The sequence below is a fragment of the Martes martes genome, assembly GCF_963455335.1.
Source record: "Martes martes genome assembly, chromosome: 8".
NCBI lineage: Eukaryota > Metazoa > Chordata > Mammalia > Carnivora > Mustelidae > Martes > Martes martes.
This window is the reverse complement of record NC_137895.1, coordinates 129,472,130-129,493,992: the sequence shown is the minus strand read 5'-3', so window position 1 is coordinate 129,493,992 and position 21,863 is coordinate 129,472,130. Positions and strand designations below refer to the sequence as shown.

The following is a 21,863-nucleotide window of genomic DNA, read 5'->3' as shown; positions in this document are numbered from 1 at the left end:
CCAGAAACTGATCTGGTGTCCTGGGGGCTCTTGAGACCTCTGAGATCAGAAACACACCAAACCCTGGCTGTCCACATCAGCTGTCCCCAGTGATGGCCCCAAAACGGACACAGTTGCGAGGCGGCACAGTGGTCAAGCATCTGCATCTCTGAATCACTCCATCTCAATTTAGGGAAATATGTAGTGCATGATTTTTAGATTATTTAATTTTTTTAAATCCTCATATTTTTTATCTACACTTAATGATGTGAGTTTCTGCTCCACATTTGTGGAATCTTTTTAAACATTCCTAACCTTAGGGCTTATTGATTCAATTTGAAAAAAAAAATCTCAGAGATTTGGCCAATTTTTATCTCTTTTTATGACCATAACTCTTACTTCAGGAATATATATCAGAATTAATACGTTTCTAGGTTGCGTTTATCAAAGTCGAGTGGACTCTGCCCACAGAGCTTGGTGCTTCCACATCTCGAATTGCAATAGAAGTGGTTTTCAGTATAATTGTTTCTCTACATAACTTTATAAGGAAACACATGTCCAAACTGAGGATAGCCCCACTTTAAGTTTCAGCATGGTTTGGGTTTTACGGCATCCAAGATTTTCCTAACTACGCACCTCTTTTTTTTTCTTTCCTTTTCTTTTTTGGTCTTAAAACACGCTCTTTTGGCTGGTTCAATAAGTTTTTCCTGCCAACCAGTTGCTTTTATGGTAATTGACAGCGTAGCTGATTTTTGGAACCTTAGAATCTAAAAAGGCATTTTAGCCCAGACTTCGGATAGGCCGAGCCAAGCTACTTGCAGAGTGAGAGATACAGCTGAGCTGAATGTAGGGCAGTCAGACCCTAAGTCTGTGCATGCTAATTAACAGCAGGGAAACGTCTGCTCTGGCTCAGACTTCAGATTTCTCTCTTTCCAGCGGCATTCAGAATCCTTCCCTCTCCTGGCAGATTGTGACTGGATGCCACTTCTGGACAGGAGCCAGGGAGACCACCTGTCTGCTGTGGGTAGAAGTGGCCTGAGCCCCCCACCGAGCACCTATCTATTGGTTGAAAAGATGCAAAACACTTGAATCAGATAAAAGCTAGCTAGTTTACACTTCAAAAGAAAAAAGCATAAGAAAAAAGCATCATCACAATTAATGGAGTTATTTAATGTAAGGAGTAGAGGGTACCTCTTCTCCCTCAATGATGTCAGTTCTCTAAAATAGCTGGGGTATTTCCCCAGATTTCATCTCAGAATAAGGACTGGAAAAACAATCTTCCCAAACCAGCAGATCTTTATTGCCCTTTGCTTTCCTGCAAGAGCACAAATGTTTCAGAGTAAAAGGACCCCTGTTTGCTATCTTGCTTCTGCTAGCTCTTCTGGGAACTAGAACACACTACTCTGCAGGAGGTGGCTCTTGGACGCATAATATCCTAGTGACACTGGGCAACCCACCAATAACAGCAACAGGGAAAGCATGCCCTTCTAACACCAATTTATGTTTTGAACCAGAAGCACCCTGGACACAGAGACTCTCCCCAACCCCCTCCACCCCAAATGGTAGTAGTCACCTCTTTGTTGTTGGTTTGAAATGTTTGACACTGAGCTTTGTTACACCCTGTTTTCACATTGCTCTTGATAGAGAAGCAAAATGTCTCTTCTGTTCATTACTTTTCATGAAGACCTTTCTTCTGTTGCTAGGAAAAGAACCTGAATCCATACCTAATGACACTGAACATACCCGTCAGCTTTAGAAATGAAACGCAGGATGCAGTCTTTTGAATGCTGCTGGGGACATTGTTGAAATCGTGAAACTAATTAAGAATACCCGAACAGGGATTGGAATCTAGGTTTTACACCTCAAAGGTATTTTCATAGGCACTGAGCTGTAAAACTCATACACCCGAAGAGTAAGCAGAAAATTTTATAATTTTGCAGTTGGCTGTAGTAAACTTGTTTCTCAATGGAAGGAGTTCAGGGAGACTAGCCGCAGTGCTACCAGCATCCAGCCGCTGACCGCACTGCAGGACATACACGTTCACTCTTCCTCTTAAACAGAATCTCTCCATGGACCTGAACGGTGAATTCACATGTAGACTCCACTCATTTATGGCATTTCTGGATTCTGTAACCCTTTACATATTTGATGGCCACAGGCTTCCTTCTTGTCGTCTGTGCGGTAATCACTCTTGGGTTGATCGTTCAGGTAGGGAATTCGCCTCTGGTCCCCTTTGAATATGTGAGACTGCTTTGTTTGTAAGCCAGAGCATCAGTTACATGGTCTTTTCTAAATTATGTTTTGTTATTTCCCTAATGTTATTTAAGCTTCATGGAACTTATTCTGCTTTTGCCAAGTCTTTCCATTGAATAAATATCTCCATAACCTATTGCTTCACTTTGGCAACAGAATTGTTGCAATTTGTGGGCAAAATTGAGCAAAGGCTTAACTCTTTTTTTTTTTTCCTCTGTAAAATATCCAGTGTTGCTGGCTTTCCTCCTCCTAAACAAAGACCTTGACTTGTTCTCTGTTTTTGTAGTATGCTGTCTCTGTCATTCCTGAGTAAAGATTTACAGATAATAGTATGAAACAAAGAGTGACTTAACAGACATAACAGAGACATGCTATCCACGTACAGAGTCACTAATACAAAATAAGCTAAAACACAAAGTGCTTAAAATAGTGCCTGGCACAGAGGAAGGGATCTGTAAACTAGGATTATTGGAGTTCCGTGAATTAAAAATTGTCATTCTCTTTCTTCAATTACATAAGTAATTGTATAGTTCCAAAAATATCAAAAGCAGCCAAAATATAGCTAACCATCCTGGCCAACCTAGTAGGGACCAGAAGATACAGTCGGTGACCATATAATCATTTTTCTCCTGAACATATCTTCCTTGGAAAATTTTACCCTGGTTACACTGTATTATGGTCGTGTTGATGCTCTTATTCTCAAGTCCCATTACTGTCTTAGAGCCCAGAACTGGAAAATTACGCTGCCTCGCCTTACTAGCCTTGAGCCTTGCAGAGGGGAAAAAAATGTCTTCAAAAATATTGGGTTGAGAGAGGTAAAACAAAGGGAGAGGGGGGAGGGCAGTAAAATACAGCTTTCCAAAGCCATACAACTGGAAGGAGGTCTTGAGTAATACCCTGGTTTTCATGTTTCCTGTATAGGGCAAAGTGCCTCATTTCATAACTACTTGGTAATATTTATTGCTGTTATTGATGATGATGATGGTGGTGATGATGGTGGTGGTAACTTAACTTAGTTTTGGAGTCTCATAGGCTGATGGGGAGTCTCAACCCTGTTCCTTTGTCCCCACTTCCCATGCCGTGCTAGCAGATCCTCTTTACCCTCTGTATATCTTTCCCTCTATAAAATATGTCTATTTTTGGGTCCCCAATACCATATTCTTTTAGCCTAAAAGCTACCTAGGGAGAATTAATCAAGATCAGTAGCCCATTTCATCTTTCTTGATATTGATATTTGCACTGGTAGACATTAGTGCCTGAGAGAGGGAGGAAATGTACACCAAAAGAGAGAGTGCATAAGCAAAGCTCACCCCATAATGCTCATTTCCTGCAGTGGGAAGGATTCCTTTGCAGCTAGAACACTGGTGCCTGCTTATTCTAATAGGGCCAGAAGTCCTGTGCCGTTGCATTGAATCTGCCACTCATTTGCTAGCTAGCCAGAGGGAACTATTTGTCAATCCTTTTTCTGCAATCACAGTTTGATTCCCATGAAGTCATAGAAGGTTGAACCAGAGGCACCCTGAAGTTCTAAGAACTCTCTTATTTTATAGTTGAGGAAATTGCATCCCAGACTTTGTGGGAGCATCGTAGCCTGTCCAAAGGTACAACAGGTGAGTGGGGGAGTGAGATCAGAACCTGGCTGCAGGAAGAGTTAGGGTTCTTGTCCCTCTGCTGTTTGCCTCCTCATTATAAATCCAATTTCTTGGAATAAATCAATGTCAGATTTTTGTATATTTATGAATTCTTCTTATGTATCTTAAACTACTTTGTCTTTGTTAAACAAAAAATTAACTGATTTTCAACCATATTTCCTGATGAGCTTCTATTCCTGGTCGTTAATGAGGCAACTCCAGAGATTAAAACAGAAAGAAACAAGGAAAGAAAAATAATTGAGTTTTTGCTTATCTTTACAGACGCTCTGGAAAATGGATCCAATAAGGGTGACAGGTGAGAAATATGTTTTTATCCGCCATTTGTGCTTTTCACTGATGGCATTTTCTATGTACACTGCAGTGGGTTTGATCATTATCTTTCTTTTCTTGCTGAAATCCAGTGCAGCCCACAGGAAGGGACCAAGCAAGGATGACACATACTGGAAGGAGATTAATGCCGCTATGGCCTTAACAAATCTTGCACAGGGCAAAGACACACTGCAGGGAACCACCAGCTGCATCATCCAGAAGTCGTCACATATAGCAGAAGTCAAGACCGTCAAAGTGCCACTGGTCCACCAGTTTTAAGGGTTTGTCGCTTTTCAGACCAATGGCTGTTCTTCACGTCAGTGTTTTCCCATAAAGCCTCCTCCTACGAGCCGAAGCAGAAGTAGAAATGACTCCCTTTCAAACCTCTTTTTATTTTTAATTATCCTAACTATATCATTTAGTTGCTTCTATAAAAGACATATAAATTATAAAAACCTCACTTTAATCAAAAATAGTAACTTATTTTATGTTACTCAAACTATGCATCAGGTGTCTGCATTGCCGTTACAGTAAGTGCCTTGCTTCCCAAAAATCAGCAGCAACGTGGGCGTAGTGGAGCAGCTATGCCTCAAATGACAACACCGCCATGCTTGTTCGTCTGTGTGTCACTCCAGACGGGCCTCTGACCATTCCAGGACTGAAACCACACGCGCTGAAAGGCCTCACAATGTACTCAGTAATTCACGTGCTAAAACTTGGACATCTATTCAGCCCAAATGAAACGTTCCTCTTAAAAAAACAACTTCTGCAGCATTTAAAATTGTTCAGCATGCTTTTCAGAGTGACAGTGAGAATTTCATGCATGTATCTTGCCTGCCTATAAGACACACTACAAAGTTCCAAAAGGAAAGGAGCGGCGATCACATAACACGTACACGTAAGAAGAATCCCAGTGAATACATTGTGATCTGAAGAACTTTTTCCAAGCATTGCTGGAAAATACCACAATGCCCTTTTAGAATTAATTTGAATTTTCTTTTTCTTAAGTTTCACTGAAGTTCTTAAAAATTTTATTATATAAATTACTCAAAATGTTCCCGTGTAGAACTAAACCTATAGTTTAGTTTTAACACATAATCCTGTTTGCGTTAAAGTTCAGTGCTTTTTGTGATGGAAAGCTTTTCATGTGGAATGGTTAAAAAACCTTTTAGTTGGTTCATTTCAAATTATAATTGCTGATGGACAATTTGTATTGCAACGAGAACAAGACAATGAAAGAAATGTATCTCTATGTGAATATACATATACACTCATAAAATTGGTTCTTAAATTTAAAACATATGGAAAACAAACATTGACAGTCTTTGAATTTTGCCAAGTAGGACATTAAAGTAAAAATTAAGTGAACTCATGCATTAAAAGAAGGAACGTTTCGTTTCTAAATTAGACTATCATTGAGTGAGAATAATCAGTATCAAGAAAGAAGAATATAGTTTTCAATCAAACAATAATATTCTAATCAGCTGGGGGAGACTTGAAACTTGAATAAACAGTGGAGATGCCAAATATAACAGAGAATATGTGCTACAGAGAAGTAAAAAGGATTTGACTCTTTTATGGTGGGATGTTTTTTCTGGGTATGTAATCTATTTTGTAATTTTTTTTTTTTAAACTGGAAAGCTTTTTTGTGAGTGTGAATGAGAGCCATTAGTGCAGCCATGTGGTGATATTTTTCTTTATTTTGCAAAACATTTTTCAAACCAAAGGCTGCTCTAGTTGATATGTGGACAATATCAATCTTGATATAAATCGTAGGACACTTTTTCATGTAAGATAGTATTTGGGGTTTGGGTTTATTTAGTGTAATGAAAATAATTTGATATAAAAATATTTTGTATATATATATTTTTACTTTGTTTTCTAAATTGCTGTTTGCAGTAACAGTAAGTGCAAAGCAGGATATGTTAAGTTATGACTGTATGATCAGATGAAGTATGAGTTCATTTGGTTTACATCCTTAAATAGTTACAGATCCTTGACAAAAACTTCCGAATCTTTACAAATTAATTTTGTCATAATGTGATCATGTCAAAGAAAACTAAGGACAAGTACTTCACTCTTTTTCATACTATTATAAGTTATTCTAGTATTAAATATTTTAATAAAATTGACTTCGTTTTGACATATTTCAGTTAGATGAATGGATGCTGGTTGTTTTTTATTTGAATTAGTCATAATTCATTTTTGCCATCCTTTTAAAAAGAATCAGCAAATTCGTTCTGTGTTATAAACTATGGATGACAAGGCATTATAGGAGAGCTTTCACATGATTTTTATTTTTAAATACCAAAGCTTGGAATCTGGCCTATAAACACATCAAGAAGATTTTATAATTAGCATATCCTTGGCAATATCTCCAATTGCAATTACTTTTAATTTATTTTTTCTTTTGCTGCTTTAACATTTTCTGAAAATTAAAGTTCCCCCCAATCCTTAAAAGAATCTTGAACAATGCTGAGCCAGCAGCTAAGAATCTAACTCATAATTTATGTTGTAGAGAAATAGAATTACCTCTATTCTTTGTTTTGCCATATGTAATCATTTTAATAAAATTAATAACTGCCAGGAGTTCTTGACAGATTGAAAATAAAAGTTAATTTCTAGACTTCAATGATCATATGAATTTTGTTTTCCTTTGAGAGTTGACCAGGTGGAGAAAGAAGTAGAACAGAAGGGTCCATTATATGCCGTAAGTCTCTTTAGGTTGGTAAGGGATATGATATGGGAGCACTGCACTGTATTAGGTTTGCTTTTCATCACCTTAGACCACCAACCTACCTTTTAAGAGCCGAGGAAAAGAGAGTATGATGCTAACTGTTAAAATACATACATAAATTTAAAATGAGCATTTGCACTAAATACCTTCTTTGAATAGCTAATACAATAAGCATTATCACAGTGTGCTATGTACTGGAGAGAATCTTGGCTTTGAAGTTAGACAGATCTATGTATCTCAGTTCCGTCACCCACTACATAAGATCCAGACTCAGTCATTCTGGATTTGGCTTTCTTCATCTGCAAAGTGAGAGGAATGAGTCATAGCTTGTAGACTGGCTACAAGGTTTAGAGATCACATGAAGTATATAAAATGCCTACCACAGTGCCTGGAATTTAATAGGTGCTTAATAAATGAAAGGTATTATCACATAATTATAATTCCTCTATATAGGGTTTGTGTGCAAGAAAGTAGCAATACACACAGTGTATGAGATACAGAGAGTTTCATGAGGAGCATTGGGAAAGGAAAGAGGTCTGACATGAAAGACTGCTGGGGAATAATAATAATTGGGATCAGAGTTAGAGAGACCTTCAAGAAAGATCATTTTATTATTACTACCTTGAACTTCCCAGAGTAAAGAATAAAGTATAACCAATATAGGACAGAACAGAGATGCCAATACAAAACACAGCATGTGGAGAGCTTCCTTCATCCATAACAGCTAGAATTGCTTTTCCCTCTATTCATCCTGCTTGATCCTGTTCAAGATGACGAAGAACTCAAGCTGCTCTCTGTATCCCTGCCTGCTCTAAGTAGCACTGTTTAACAAACAGTGGCAACAGCCATGGTCTGCTTTTAAACTCATCCAGCTCAACAGCATAACATCATGCAAATAAACACAGAGAGTAAGCAAGCTGCCCAGACTCTTCTGTCTGGGGCGGCTTAGGTCGGCCATGCCTTGGAAAGCAGTGTGGGGTGGTGGTAAGGACTTGGACTGGCATAACCTGGCTTTGCCTCCTCACTGCTTGGTGACTTTGGGGAATAAGCATAAGCCTTGTGTACCCAGTGTTTGCATCTATAAAATTTGATCTATGAAATTTACCTACTCTAAAGATCTACTGTGAAGATCAAATAAGGCAGTGAATATAAAAGTACTTTGCAAACTGCATGTACTGTACAAATGTTAATGATTATTAATGTGTTCCAGATGACTCTGAAACACTTAATATCCTATAATTTTTGGCAATATAAACTGTGGTTTCCATGAAGCATATAAGACCACCAGATTTTGTCAAGTTCATATTGTGATCTACCATCTTTGGGCGGTCTTGAGCAAAGTCTTCTGGTCCTCTACTTCTTTTTGTTTGTTTGTTTGTTTTGTTTTGTTTTTATTTTTCACCTTTTTTTTTAGCAGTTATGGTCAGAATTAGGTGACTGATTGTCACATTGCAGGGACAGAATCCTAACTTCATCACTTCCTAGGCTGGAGGCACATCTTAGAGATGGACTAAAAATTTGGTTGGAGAAGTGTATGTATTGCCCATAATAAACTCTTTTTTTTTTTTCAGGTGAGAAAAACCAGTTTCTAAGTTTGGACAAACAAGCTGACGTGCTTTTTACGTCTTTACATGAATGACTCCATGGAAATTCATGTAAAGTTTGTCTCAGTAAGTCTTCTTAAATAAATTTCAGCCCAAAGCCAGCTTCTGGAAATTTGATCGGTAGTGAGTCTAATCTGACTTGTATTCATGACTTTTAAACAAAATTTAAAATTTTAATTCATGTTTTATAAAAGTATAAACATAACTTATGCTAGCTGTAGAAACATTTAAGCAGTGTAGGAGGACATAATTAAAAAAAAAACAAAAACAAAACCCATACCCTATCTCTCCATGATCCCAATCCCACATCCCAAAGATAACCATGGTTAACAATGTCTTGTGTCTATTTCCAGAAACTCTATGCTTATACAAACTTGTACTTTTTCATCTTGCACTTCTTACCATATTCATACAATCCTGCAATATTTTTTCCATTCCATCATGTGTATGTGTATATATGTTTCATATCTATATATATGTAGATTTCATTATTTAAATGAATGCATAAGATTTTATTTTGGATCTTTTATAATTTACTTAGCAAATACCTCCTTGGTGGACTTCTGGATTATTTCCTGTTTTTGGTTATTATAAACTAGTGCTACTCAAAGTGCTGTTTTACATTGAGATAAGGAGCTTACCCCAGAATATAAATTAGCATACTGCAAGAAAAACTTTTATGAATAAAAATTGTCACCTGAACTCACAGAGCTCTTAGTTGATTTATATTCTGACCCCTTATCTCCTCCCAGACTAATAACCAACAATTGATGAATTGTCATCATCAAACAGACCATATTTCAACATCACTGATATAAATACTGATGCAGCGAACATTCTTGTATATATGTGACTTCAGCCACTTGTATGTCTATGGAATAAATACCTAAAAGTGGAATTAATAGGTCAAATGATAGGTAAATTTAATTTTTTGATGGATGCTGCCAAATTACCAAGTAAAAGGTCTACTAATTTACACTGTCAACAGTAGAAAGTGAATGTCTGTTTTTCTTCAACTTGTTCAAAACTTTGAGTATTATTAAACTTTTCCATACTAAACAACGTGGTAGGCAAAAGTGATATTTTGTCATTGCTTTAACTGCAACTTTTTCAAGATGAGTGGCACACATAAGTTTATTGGTCATGTATTTGTTTTCAATGAACTGCTTGTTCATGTCTTTTTTGTTGTTGTTTCTTCATTTCTTTTTCCTTCTTACCTTCCTTTCATCCATTTGTTAGTGATTTGTACATTATTTGTATATTTTAAAGTTCTCTTCTATTCTGTCTACAATATATGCCGTAAATATTTTCCAAGACTGTTTTTATATATACTTTACCTCACTTGTAGTATTTTTAAATTCAGAAGCTTAAATGTAATCTGTACATATGCATAGAATGTCAAAGAGAGTACTGGGTATATTTATAGTATAGTAGTTCAGAACACAAACTCTGGAGCTAACTTCTGAGATTCAAATCTTATCTCTCCTGCTTACTAGTTCTACAATCTTGAACAAGACATTTAACCTATTTAGTCTCAGTTTCCTCATCTGTAAAATATGGATTATAATAATTACTTGGTAGTGTTGTGAGGCTTAAATTAGTTATCATATAATAAGCACTTATAATCATATTACCTCGTATTTAGTGCCAAGATTGTAAAAAAAAAAAAATCCATCTTTTCTGCTGTTAGTATTATGGTTTATTTTTACATGTTTAAATCTTATATCCATTTTCAATTTGTTTTTGCATAAAAAATGAGCTAGGCATCCCCCCAAAATGAAATCTTTGTGTATAAACCTAACAGAATATGCACAAGATCCATATGAGGAAAATGACAAAACTCTGGTTAATGAAATTAAAAACTAAGTAAATGGAGAGATAGTCTATGTTCATGGATGGAAAGACTCAATACTACTGAGATGTCAGTTCTTCCCAACTTCATCTATAGATTCAATGCAATCCCACTCAAAATCCCAGCAAGTTATTTTGTGGATATCCACAATCTGATTCTAAAGTTTATATGGAGAGACAAAAGACCTGAAATAGTCAATATAACTATGAAGAAGAACAACAAAGTTGGAGAACTGATATGCAATTTCAAGACCTACTCTAAGGCTACAGTAATCAAAGCAGCATAGTATTGGTAAAGGAGTATACAAATTGAATCATGAAGCAGAATTCAGAGCCCAGAAATGGGCCCAAACAAATACAGACAACTAATATTTAACAAAGTAGCAAAGGCAATACAATGGAGAAAAGATAAAATGGTAAAATTTAAAAATAATTTTTGAAAGAAAAGATAAAATTCAAAAAATGTAATTACTGGAACAACTGGACATCCACAAGCAAAAAAAAAAATGAATCTAGACACAGACTTTATATCTTTCACAAAAATTAATTCAAAATGGACCGCAGACCTAAATGTAAAATGCAAAACTATAAAACTCTTAGAGGACAACATAGGAAATCTAGATGACCTTGGGGATGACAATGGCATTTTAAATACAACACCAAAGGCATGATACATGAAACAAAAGGTAAACTGTACTTCATTAAAATTAAAAAGTTTGGAAAGACAATGCCAAGAGAATAAGAAGACAAACCACAGACTGGAAGAAAATATTTGCAAAGGACACATCTGAAAAATGACTGTTATCCAAAGTATACAATGAACTCTTAAAACTTAACAATGAGAAAACTTGATCTGTTTTTAAATGGGCCAAAGGCCTTCATAGAAAACTCATCAAAGAAGATACCCACATGGCAAATAAACATGGGAAAACATGCACCCCATCATATTTCACCAGGAAGTTCAGATTAAAACAACAATAGATACCACTATACACCTATTAGAATGGCTGATGTCCAGAATGTTGACCACACCCAATGCTGGCAAGACTGTGAGCAACAGGAAGTCTCATTCATGGCTTGTGGAAATGTAAAATGGTAATAGCCAATTCAGAAGGAAGTTTGACAGTTTCTTTTAAAACTAAGCATACCATGTGAACCAGTAATCATGCTCTTTATTATTTACCTAAAGGAGTTGAAAACTTATGTCCACAAAAAACTTACACATAAAGGTGAAGCTTTATTCATAATTGTCCAAACTTGGAAGCAACCAAAATATTCTTCAGTAGGTGAATGGATAAATAACCTGTGGTACAAACAGACAGTGGAATGATTCGGTGCTAAAAAGAAACAAGCTATCAAGACATGAAAAGACATGGAGGAAACTTAAATGCATATTACTAAGTGAAAGAAACCAATCTAAAAAAGGCTACATACCGTATGATTCCAGCAATATGATATTCTAGAATAGGTGAAATTACGACAGCAGAATGATCCATGGTTTTCAGGAGTTGGGGTTGAAGAGGGATGAATAGGCAGTGCACAGAAGAGTTTTAGAGCAGTTAATACACTCTGCATGATACCATAATGATGGACAGGTGTCATTGCCCATTTGTCCAACCCAGAGTGGTGTAAACTATGGACTTTGGGTGTAATGATGGGTTCAATGCCAGTTCATCAGTTGTTAACAACTATACCATTTTGGTAGAGGTTGTTGAACATGAAGGAGGTTATTCATGTATAGGGACATGGAGCGAATGGGAAATCTCTATACCTTCCCCTCAGTTTTGCTGTGGACTTAAAACTGGTCTAAGATAAAGTTTATGGGGCGCCTGGGTGGCTCAGTCATTTAAACGTCTGCTGGTCATGATCCTAGGGTCCTGGGATAGAGACCCACAGGGAAGCTGCTTCTCCTTCTTCCTCCGCCTGCCACTCCCTGCTGCTTGTGCTCTCTCTCTCTCTCTGTGTCTCTCTCACTGTCAAATAAATAAATAAAATCTTTAAAATAAATAAATAAAAATAAAGAGTCCAAATAAAAATTTTTTAATTTTAAAAAGTGAACTAGTGGGGCATCTGGGTGGCTCTGTTGGTTAAGCCACTGCCTTCCACTCAGGTCATGATCCCAGAGTCCCGGGATCGAGTCCAGCCCAGCCCTGTGGGGACTCTATTTCTCCCTCTGACCTTCTCCCGTCTCATGCTCTCTCTCACTCTCTCTCAAATAAATGAATAAAATCTTTTAAAAAAATCTTTTAAAATCTTTTTTTCTAATTATGGCAGTGAGTATAGAGTCCTTTATTTCTATTATTCCTTCTTGTAATTTTCCTGGCTCTTTCCTCATCTTAACTTGTAAAGATATACATGATAAATTATTTTACCAGACCCCCACAGCCCCCAAAATTGTGTGGGCATTTGTGGATTGCATGAATATATAGGTCAATTGATGCGTTGCAATAGTTTTATTGTCCAATTTTCTTCTTTCATTTGATCTCAACAGTTTTATTTTCCTTCATGTATCTTAATTTTTATTCATTGGTATTTATTTTTACATTACATTGTGAATGGGATTTTTCCATTTTTTATAATCTTAATTATCATTTTTATAGGCAAACTATCGATATTTGAATGTTTTTCTTAGCCAACCACCTCAGTTAGGATTCTATTCTTTAAATTATTTTTCCAAATGTATAATTTGGATTTCTAGTCATACAATCATATTATTTCTAAATGATGAAATTTACTGCCCCCTTTCCAATATTTATACTCTATTTCTCTTACCTTGTGGCATTGACTAACATTTCCAGAATAATTTTTTAATGATACAGGTGATTTCTTGTATTTTTTTCTTAAATTAATGGTCTCACCTCTAGTATTTAAATATTATATATAATAAAAGGTGTTGAGTTGAGGTGTTATCTTTTTTATATTTTAAAGCAATATTCTTTCATTCTTGATTTAAAGATTTTATTATAAACATGTTGATTTTTTCTAAACAGTTTAATTAAATTATAACAGAAAACTTTGCAAATCACAGATGTATAATTAAACTTTTACAAAGGCAATATAATTGTATAACCAACATAGAGATAAAGATAAAAAGCATTAGAAGTATTCCAGAAATCCCCCTAAAGGTAAACATTTTTCTGACTTCTGCCTACTTTTGAAATTTAAATAAACGAAGTTATAAAGTTATACTCTTGTCTTCTTTTGCTCAATACTAGACTGGTGAGATTCATCGATCTCATTGCATACAGCAGCATTTCATTCTTTTTTATTGCTGTATACCACTACATCATTATATGGATATTATCACAAGTTATTAATACATCCTACTCTTGATGGACATTTGGATTGTTTCCCATTTGGGAAGCAATGACAAATAATGCTACTATAAACACATTCTTGTGCATTTCTTTTGATAAATTTATGTATGTATTTCTACTAGATAGAAGTGGACTTTTTGAGTTTTATTTTAGTTCTAGTGAATATTATCAAACAATTTTCCATCACAGTGATACCAGTTTACATCTCCACAAGCAGGATGAGATCCTTTTAAAAAAAAAATTTTTTTTTAAAGATTTTATTCATTTATTTGACAGGCAGAGATCACAAGTAGGCAGAGAGGCAGGCAGAGAGAGAGGAGGAAGCAGGCTCCCTGCAGAGCAGAGAGCCCAATGCGGGGCTCGATCCAGGACCCTGGAATCATGACCGGAGCCAAAGGCAGAGGCTTTAACCCACTGAGCCACCCAGTGCCCCTAAAAATTTTTTTATATATTTATTATTATTATTTTATTTAAATTCAGTTAATTAACATATAGTATATTATTGGTTTCAGAGGTAGCATTTAGTGATTCATCAGTTGCATACAACACCCAGTGCTCATTACATTAAGTGTTCTCCATAAGGCCCATCACCTAGTTACCTCATCCCTGCACCCACCTCCTCTCCAGAAACCTTCAGTTTGTTCCCTTTGGTTAAGAATTTCTTACAGTTTGTGTCCCTCTCTAATTTTGTCTTAATTTACTTTTCCCTCTTTCCCTATGATCATCTGCTTTGTTTCTTAAATTCCACATATGAGTGAAATCATATGATGATTGTCTTTTTCTGATTGACTTATTTCACTTAGCATAATACCCTCTGGTTCCATTCATGTCATGTTGCAAATGGCAAGATTTCTTTCCTTTTGATGGCTGAGTAGTATTCCAGTCTATATACCTATCTTCTTTATCCATTCATCTGTCGATGGACACCTCGGCTCTTTCTATAATTTGGTTATTGTGGACATTGGGGTATAGGTGCCCCTTCAAATCACTATGCAAACTTGGCAGTTTTTAATGTTTTAGCCATTATGGTAGATTCACAGAGGCATCTCCCTGTGGTTTTTATTTGTGTTTTTAACATTAAAACAAAATAATAGTAAATGTATTCATATTATTTAATATTAGTGCTATTTAATATTAAATTTAATTAATATGTAATTTGTGGTCTTGTTATGTATATACCATTTGGATATTGTGGAGATCCTGTTCAACTTTTTTGCCCATTGTTGTATTGGGTTGTCTGTTCTTTTCTTCTTGATTTCAAAGTATTTCCTAATACATTCTGGATGTGAATCCTTTATCAGATGCATACATGTCTGTGCTCATGTGTGTGTGTGTGTGTGTGTGTGTGTAGCATGTATTTTCCAGAAAATATCTTGTAAATACTATGCTTGAATCTCTTTAAATGTATTGTCTGTTTGTTTATTATAGTGCTCCTATCCATCATTTCAGTACAAACTGCCTGTTCCGTTTATTGTGTTTGTTATTCTTTCTCTGACTGCTCAATCACCATTTTCATTGTGTGCTCAAGATTTTCTTCAACATGAAGCCCAAGTTCACCTTAGGCAGTAAAAAGCTTATGAATAGGGAGAGGGTGGAGCAGACACTATCAGTCCTCACGATCAGGAGACAGACCAGCTGGGAAGCTGTAATCCCCTGTTAAGGCGCCTATAGTCATCTCTTCTTCTCTCCAGACCTGCAGAACTGCAAAAAGTAGGAAGACCTTGGCTAATTGCTTAGCAATCCCATAGCGCTTTGAGGGTCAGGACAGCACCCTGGCTAAGGTGCCTTCTTCTCAGAGATCTATTTTAACAAGTTACATTTTCTTTAAGAACTTAGACCTCCGTGCTCACTTTGGGGCTCTTCTCTACAGCTCTCCAGGTTCTAGTCTGCACAAAAGGAAACAAATAAATAATATCCCTCCACCCTTCCTTCTCTACTCCCCTTCCTACTCTTTCTTGATTTTCTTCTCTTCCTCTCCTCCTTGGACTCCCCCTCCCTCTCTCTCTCTGTCCTCTTAACTCCACAGGTTCTGCCTAATGACTTAAGAGCAGCTTCTTGAGGCATTGAATAGGAATGGGCAGGGACGGTCCAGGCAGGTGAGATGCACATGTGGACTGCCATTTCCCCATCTCTATATCTTGCTCGAGCTACACACTTTAAGTACTAACTGCTGAGTCTTCAGTATGAAAGATGTTGAATCCTTGATATGAAAGAATGCTAAAATTTGTATATTTCCTTTCATTCTCACATGTCATTTAAACAGTTTTCTTATTAATTCTGCATTGTCGGTATTTGTGCTACTTAAATTATTCTCTGAAATCTTAACACCCACTGTTGCAGAAATGGGTTTAATGCTTACTGTGAATCCTTTCATTTGCTGCTTCCCCTTTCTGAGTTCTCTATTCTGGTTTGCTTTTTGATTGAACAGACTTTGTTATTATTGTTTTTGTTTTTGTTTTTAAGATGAGCCATGAATGTTGCATTCCCTGAGGTTGAAGCTGTCCTTCATACATTCATAATATCTAGAAAAACATACAAATCTGGGTCTTACTTTCATGCTTGGAACGCTTGTTACTCCTCCACTACGAATTAACTAATTAGATATTGTTGTGGGAAACTCTGATGCAGCCTTATATTCCCCCCCAGTACACTATGTGTTTTTGTTTTTTGCCTGAATGCCCACACAAGTCTTTGTTTATACTTAATGTTCAGAATGTATTTGAAGCATTATGGAGCATTCCATGTATTCTGGATCTACACACTGAAATTTAATTTATTTCAGGAAAAAAATTCTTATGTCTAAATTATTTCTTAAGTTCCCTTTTCTGTTTGCTTCTTCAGAATTGCCATTTATCTTATTTTCTTTATTCAATTATAAACCTGTCCTACACCAGACACTCTGCCAGGTGTTGGGCTTCAGTAACATGTACTAGCAGGGTAGAGCAGAATTCCAAGTAAATCTCCTCTGTTGGTCTTTAGTGGCATCAGGTTTTCATTTTGTTGTTTTCACATCTCTGTGTTTTATTTTGTTTTTTAAATTATCTTGCATTTCTTGCCCTTAGGAGGCTCACTTTTCATGTCTTTATTATTCTCTCTGCTGTGATAGTTAAATCATTTATGTCCTCCTAGAGACTGCATTTCAAAATCTATTTCCATTTTAGTGTCTCGATAGAGTAGTATTCGTCATAAGTATTCTTCTTTTCCTGGAAAACTTCCTTTTCATATAGGTTTTTCATTTGCTTTTTGCTTTTTGTATTTGATCTTGTCCTTTTTGAAAATAACATTCAGGTCCCACCTTTTGTCCTTTATATTTACTGCTACTCTTTGCTCAAAAATGGTTGTGGGACAGTGGAGGCACAGCATCCCTGGCAACTTCAGTCCAGGTGTGTGCTTCAAAACAACACCCTGCTCCTGTTTCTCAACAAATCTGCTCTGTATCTGTGTGAGGGCATAACTCCCCTCTCCAGGATGAGCATGTCTCCCAGGCAGGACTTGAAAAGGCGCAGAGTGAAATACGGCAGCTCTCACCGATGACTTCTTTGTTCAACTGACTCAGGTCAGCAATTGCAAACCAGATCATGTTTTCCGTCTTTTTTTTTTTTCCCAGGTCTGTCTCACTTCTAATCCATTTCTGGATAGGAGAAAATAAGTCTTGCAGCCCCCTCCCCCTTCTAGCTCTATGTTAAGAAAATAAATGCCCGTCTGGATTTACCCCTTTTCCTGCGGTCTGCTCATGACCCAAGTCTTTGTCTTTCTAAGTAAGGGATTGTTGGTTGGCTATTTTCAGATTTTGTTTCACTTACTTTGAGAGCAATCTATACCCTGCCTGAGAGGCAGAACTCCTTTGGTCAGAATGCCACTGCCTACACTAGATATTCATCATATTCTGTGGTTGAGCCCAAGCCAAGTTTCATCAAATATGGAACTTTGCCCTCTGCTTCTCTTCTTGTTGGTACTTGGAGGCTCTGGCAAGGGGAGTGGAGTGAGTATAACTTTGTACCACCTTCTTCTGTCAGAAGCCTCAGAGGAAATTACATTCTTGGTTTTTTTCTTTATTGTGGTCTTAAAAATTCCTTTTGTGATTTTTTTTTACTTCCTTTTTTTTTTTTTTGGTACCTTTACTAGATTTGCACCACTCACTCTCTCCCTCCCTCCCTATCTCTCTCTGCCTGACAAGATCATATTACCTAGAAGTGATTTCCTCCTTTCAATAGCCTCCGTCTTGCCTTTCCCTTTGTGCCGCAAGACCCCCTGAGGTCCGCAATGAACAGAGGAGCTATGAAGAAGTGATAACCTTGATTTCCTGTTCACCTTCTCACAGGTGGTTAAGCTTAAATGTGAGCTATAAAATCTCTTCAACCAACAAGCCCAACCATTTATCACTATAGTCTTAACTACCTCTGCTTTTTGGATATCTTAACTCCCCAAAGGACTGTCAATTTAACCATAACTACCTAACAACTGCCAAGCCTCACTTTATGAGCTGCTGTTGAGAGTTTAGCTATTTAAGGCTGATTTTTAAAAATTTTTATTGGCACTTCATGGCATTTGCTTGATTTACAGTGCTGTAAATAACCACAAATTAGGAACATTTCTATTCCTTTAAGGTGTAGGCAAAGATTAAAATGGATTCTGAATCATCTTTCTCCATATATTTAACTCCTTGCCGGGTCATTCTTCCAAGTCTGCCCAACTCAGAAAGGTCAAATGTGGTCAGTTCTTGATGGGGAGGAGACGTCCGTGGAAGGAAAGCGTGGATTCATTAAGATGGCATCTCTTTTCTTACCCAGCCTAAGCTTCTAGGGACTACTTCTCCACCAGCCCTGGTGTCTTTTTTTTAAGATAAATCCTTCAGTGAGATGCATGGCTTCATATATACCATGGAACACTGTGTTTTTGCAAAGTGGGAGAAATCCAGTGTTTAAAAAAGAGACATCGAATATTATTTAGCTGTAAAGCAAATGAAATTTTGACACATGCTACAGCATAGACGCTTGAAGACATAGAAACTTGAAGACATTATGTTAAGTGACAGAAGCCAAACGCCAGGATAAAAATTGTATGACTCCACCTAACTGAGGTACCTAGAATAGATGAATTCACAGAGACAGAAAGTAGATTAAAGGTTAGAAGGGGCTGGGGAAGGGTCAGTGGACAGTTATTGCTTAACGGGTACAGTTTCTTTGTGGGAGTAATGAGATGCGGGATCTAGGGGGGATGATGATTGTACGACATTGTGAATGTACTTAATCCTGCTTAATTGTACCCTTAAAAATGACATTTACATGGCTTGTTAAAAAAGATATGTACTTTTTAAAAAAGATATATTACTTTTTAAAAAAGAGATCAGAAAGTAACCTCAGACCTTCTACCTTCTCCACATTTACCTCTTCTGAGCAAACTTGAGTAAACGCACAACCTTAGGGTCCTGTCCTGGGATCCTCTCTACTCATGCAGATTGGGAGGCCCTTTGACTATGTCCAAGAGGATCCCTTGCCACCCAGCTCCTTGTTCCTCCAGTCTTGGGCCTCTCCCAGAGGGGCCACCTTGCCTTCTCTCTCCCACACTCCCCCTCTCGGAACAGTTGACCCCAGGTCCCTCTGCCTGACTTGCAAGCTGTGACACCCCCTTCCGCAGTCCTCCCTGTGGTGGAAGGTGGGTGTGACAAATCCCACCAACACCAGCTGAGATTTAACAAAAGCACGCTCCCAGTTCTGTGCGGGCACCAAGGCCTGGGCAGGCACCGCAGGAGCTCATGTTCCACTGTAGCCCCTTCTGAAAGGGGCTACACAGAGCAACCGTGACCAGGAAAAGCAGCAGCCTAGGCAGGCGGCAGGCTAGGAAGTATGGAACCAGGGTTCCAAATTACCTAGTAGGCTTTGGACAATGTCATCACTGCCCTGCCCTCATCCCTCACACCAGGTGACCAGTTCACTGCCATAGGCAGGGGACAGGGACAGGCACCTGGCAAGAGCAGGGCGTCAGGAGCAGCTAGCTGCATGGCCAAGTCAGCAAAAATGGAGAAGGCCCTAAACCGTGTTCAGGGAAGGATCGCTTCTCTTTCTAAAACACCATAGAGGCAGGGACAGATCCCGCTGAAAATGCAAAAACCAGGCCGGGGGCAAAATCTATTGGTGTAGAAGACAGAAAGAGTCTTGTGTAGTTACCTGAAAGCCACCCATTGATATACAAAAATGGCAGGAACTAGGACAGAGGTGGGCAGGGTCAGAGACCTGTGGAGAAGCCAAAGCAAAACCAAATTTGGGGAGAATCCTCACTCGTTGAGGAAATGGGTCACCAAGTGAATGGATGTTTAATGAATTTGCCTTCAGGTCATGGGAGGCTCTACCCAATGACTCCCAGTTAGAACTGATGCTGGTTCGTATAAAGCTTGTTTCCAGATTTCTCAGAAAATAGAGTACTCATCACATAGACACAAGCAAGAGAGAAAGATAACACGCCAATACATACACCAAATATTTAAGTGATTTTACTTAGTCACAACACACAAGTCCAGGTTCCAGGGAACATGAGACGCAGAGCTTAACTACACTGATCTGCTTATATGTGTTAAGAATCATCAGACAAACTTGCACATGAGCAGGTGACAGAGGCAAAAACCAGAGTGGCACAGCTTCTGATGTCGTGCAGGCTGGTATGGCTGCGAATGTGCTGGCGCATAGAGGCGGACAGCCTTGTTAGCCTAAGAAAAACATCATTAGGAAGGAAATCTGCTACCGAAAACTCTACCGTCCTATATCACGCACCCCCAAAAGCCAAATACATTGGAAGGTCTTTGTTTATCCACTGTCTGGAATTTTCCATACTTCTGCTATTGACCAATGGAGACACAGCCTCGGCTTGGAGCTGGCTCATTAAGACCTTTCAGAAAGGAGCCAGTGGATTTAGCATCTCATCCCAGAGGGAAGGCTCCTGATCATGTTAAACCAGAACGGAGCTGGCTTCCTGCACTGCCTGCTTAGCTCAAAGTGTAGCTGGAATTACATTTCACTCTTCTGCCATTGTTGTCCTCAGAAATATATGAGACAAGAACACAATTTCTCTCTAACTGGGCCTCACACTTTACTTTTTTTTAAAAACTTTCTAGCCCCTCTCTAATTCATTCTTTTCCCTTTCTCTCACCTCTTTTTTCCTTATGTAGCTACTTGGTAATTTGTGTCTCTGAATTGAAGTGAGAGTTCTGACACTAAAAACAAACCTAATACACACACACACCACCACCACCACCACCACCACCCCTGTTGTGAAAACTTCTTTCTGAAAACAACCCTTTACGGTTTTTGGGTATCTTGTCGAATGAAAATGCATGGTCGTATTGCGTTTTAACACAGTTTTACTGCTGATTCTACAAGGGCTGGATGGCACCCTCGTGTAGGTGAGTCTCACTGGAAAGATAAAGCCATTCCTTGGCCAGCTTTTTTAGGAAAGAAGCTTGAGCTTCAAAAAGGAAATTGGAACCAAGAGCATGGACCTAGGTAGGTGTGAAATAGGGTTCAGCTTTTCTTGGTCTGGACATCACAGAGTCTAACGTCTATGGGGGACAGGGAGCCCACTCCTGAATGGTGGTTGTTAAATGTGGCCTTTTCAAACTGACACCGACAAAAGAAAGTCTCAAAACAAGGCTGGATTTGGTAGTCAGGTATGCCACCAGCGGCTGTGACTTTTGGGCCGCACACTCTACCTGTCCATGATTAAAGAATTATTCTCAGGGAGTCAAGAAAACACCTCTTTGATGTTGTTTAGGTCTGAGTGTTTTAAGGATTCAGTGAGTCCCTGAGGTCAGCATGCCCCTGCACAGGAGAATCTGTGGCAAGGACAGGCTTAGAACTTCTCTCAAAAAACAGAGTCCCATCCTAACACTAACTGAAGAGTATTTTTCCCTTAATTCATTATGGCAGTTGGTACTTCCCTTTTAAGGGAATTCATGCCCAATTCCCTTAATAATGTCCTTCTTCCTTCCCACAGTTACAGCCAGTTACTAAATTTTGCTCAATAGAATTAATTCAGTTAAAACAAATCAGGTCTGGCACACCTGGCTGTCTGAGTGGGAAGAGGGTGGGGCTCTTGGTCTCAGAGTCACGGGTTTGAGCCCCACCTTGGGTGCAGAGGTTACTAAAAACAAACAAACAAACAAACAAAC

The 21,863-nt window shown here is 38.0% G+C and overlaps 1 protein-coding gene across 2 annotated transcripts in view; it reads left to right on the top strand.

Moving 5' to 3' along the window:
- MKX (mohawk homeobox) overlaps positions 1 to 6,325 on the top strand; it is a gene marked incomplete at its 5' end in the record, with an annotated part of 62,142 nt that extends 55,817 nt beyond the window's left edge. Inside the window, 2 exons of one of the 2 annotated variants that reach the window (XM_080812155.1) lie at positions 4,146 to 4,179; positions 4,286 to 6,325. In XM_080812155.1, the coding sequence (XP_080668281.1) occupies positions 4,146 to 4,179; positions 4,286 to 4,472 (221 nt within the window). In that variant the 3' untranslated portion in view covers positions 4,473 to 6,325. Of the gene's footprint in view, positions 1 to 1,682; positions 1,813 to 4,145; positions 4,180 to 4,285 lie in introns of those variants that run through there. The other variant, XM_080812156.1, reaches the window with a different exon arrangement.
- Positions 6,326 to 21,863: the final 15,538 nt, after the last annotated feature.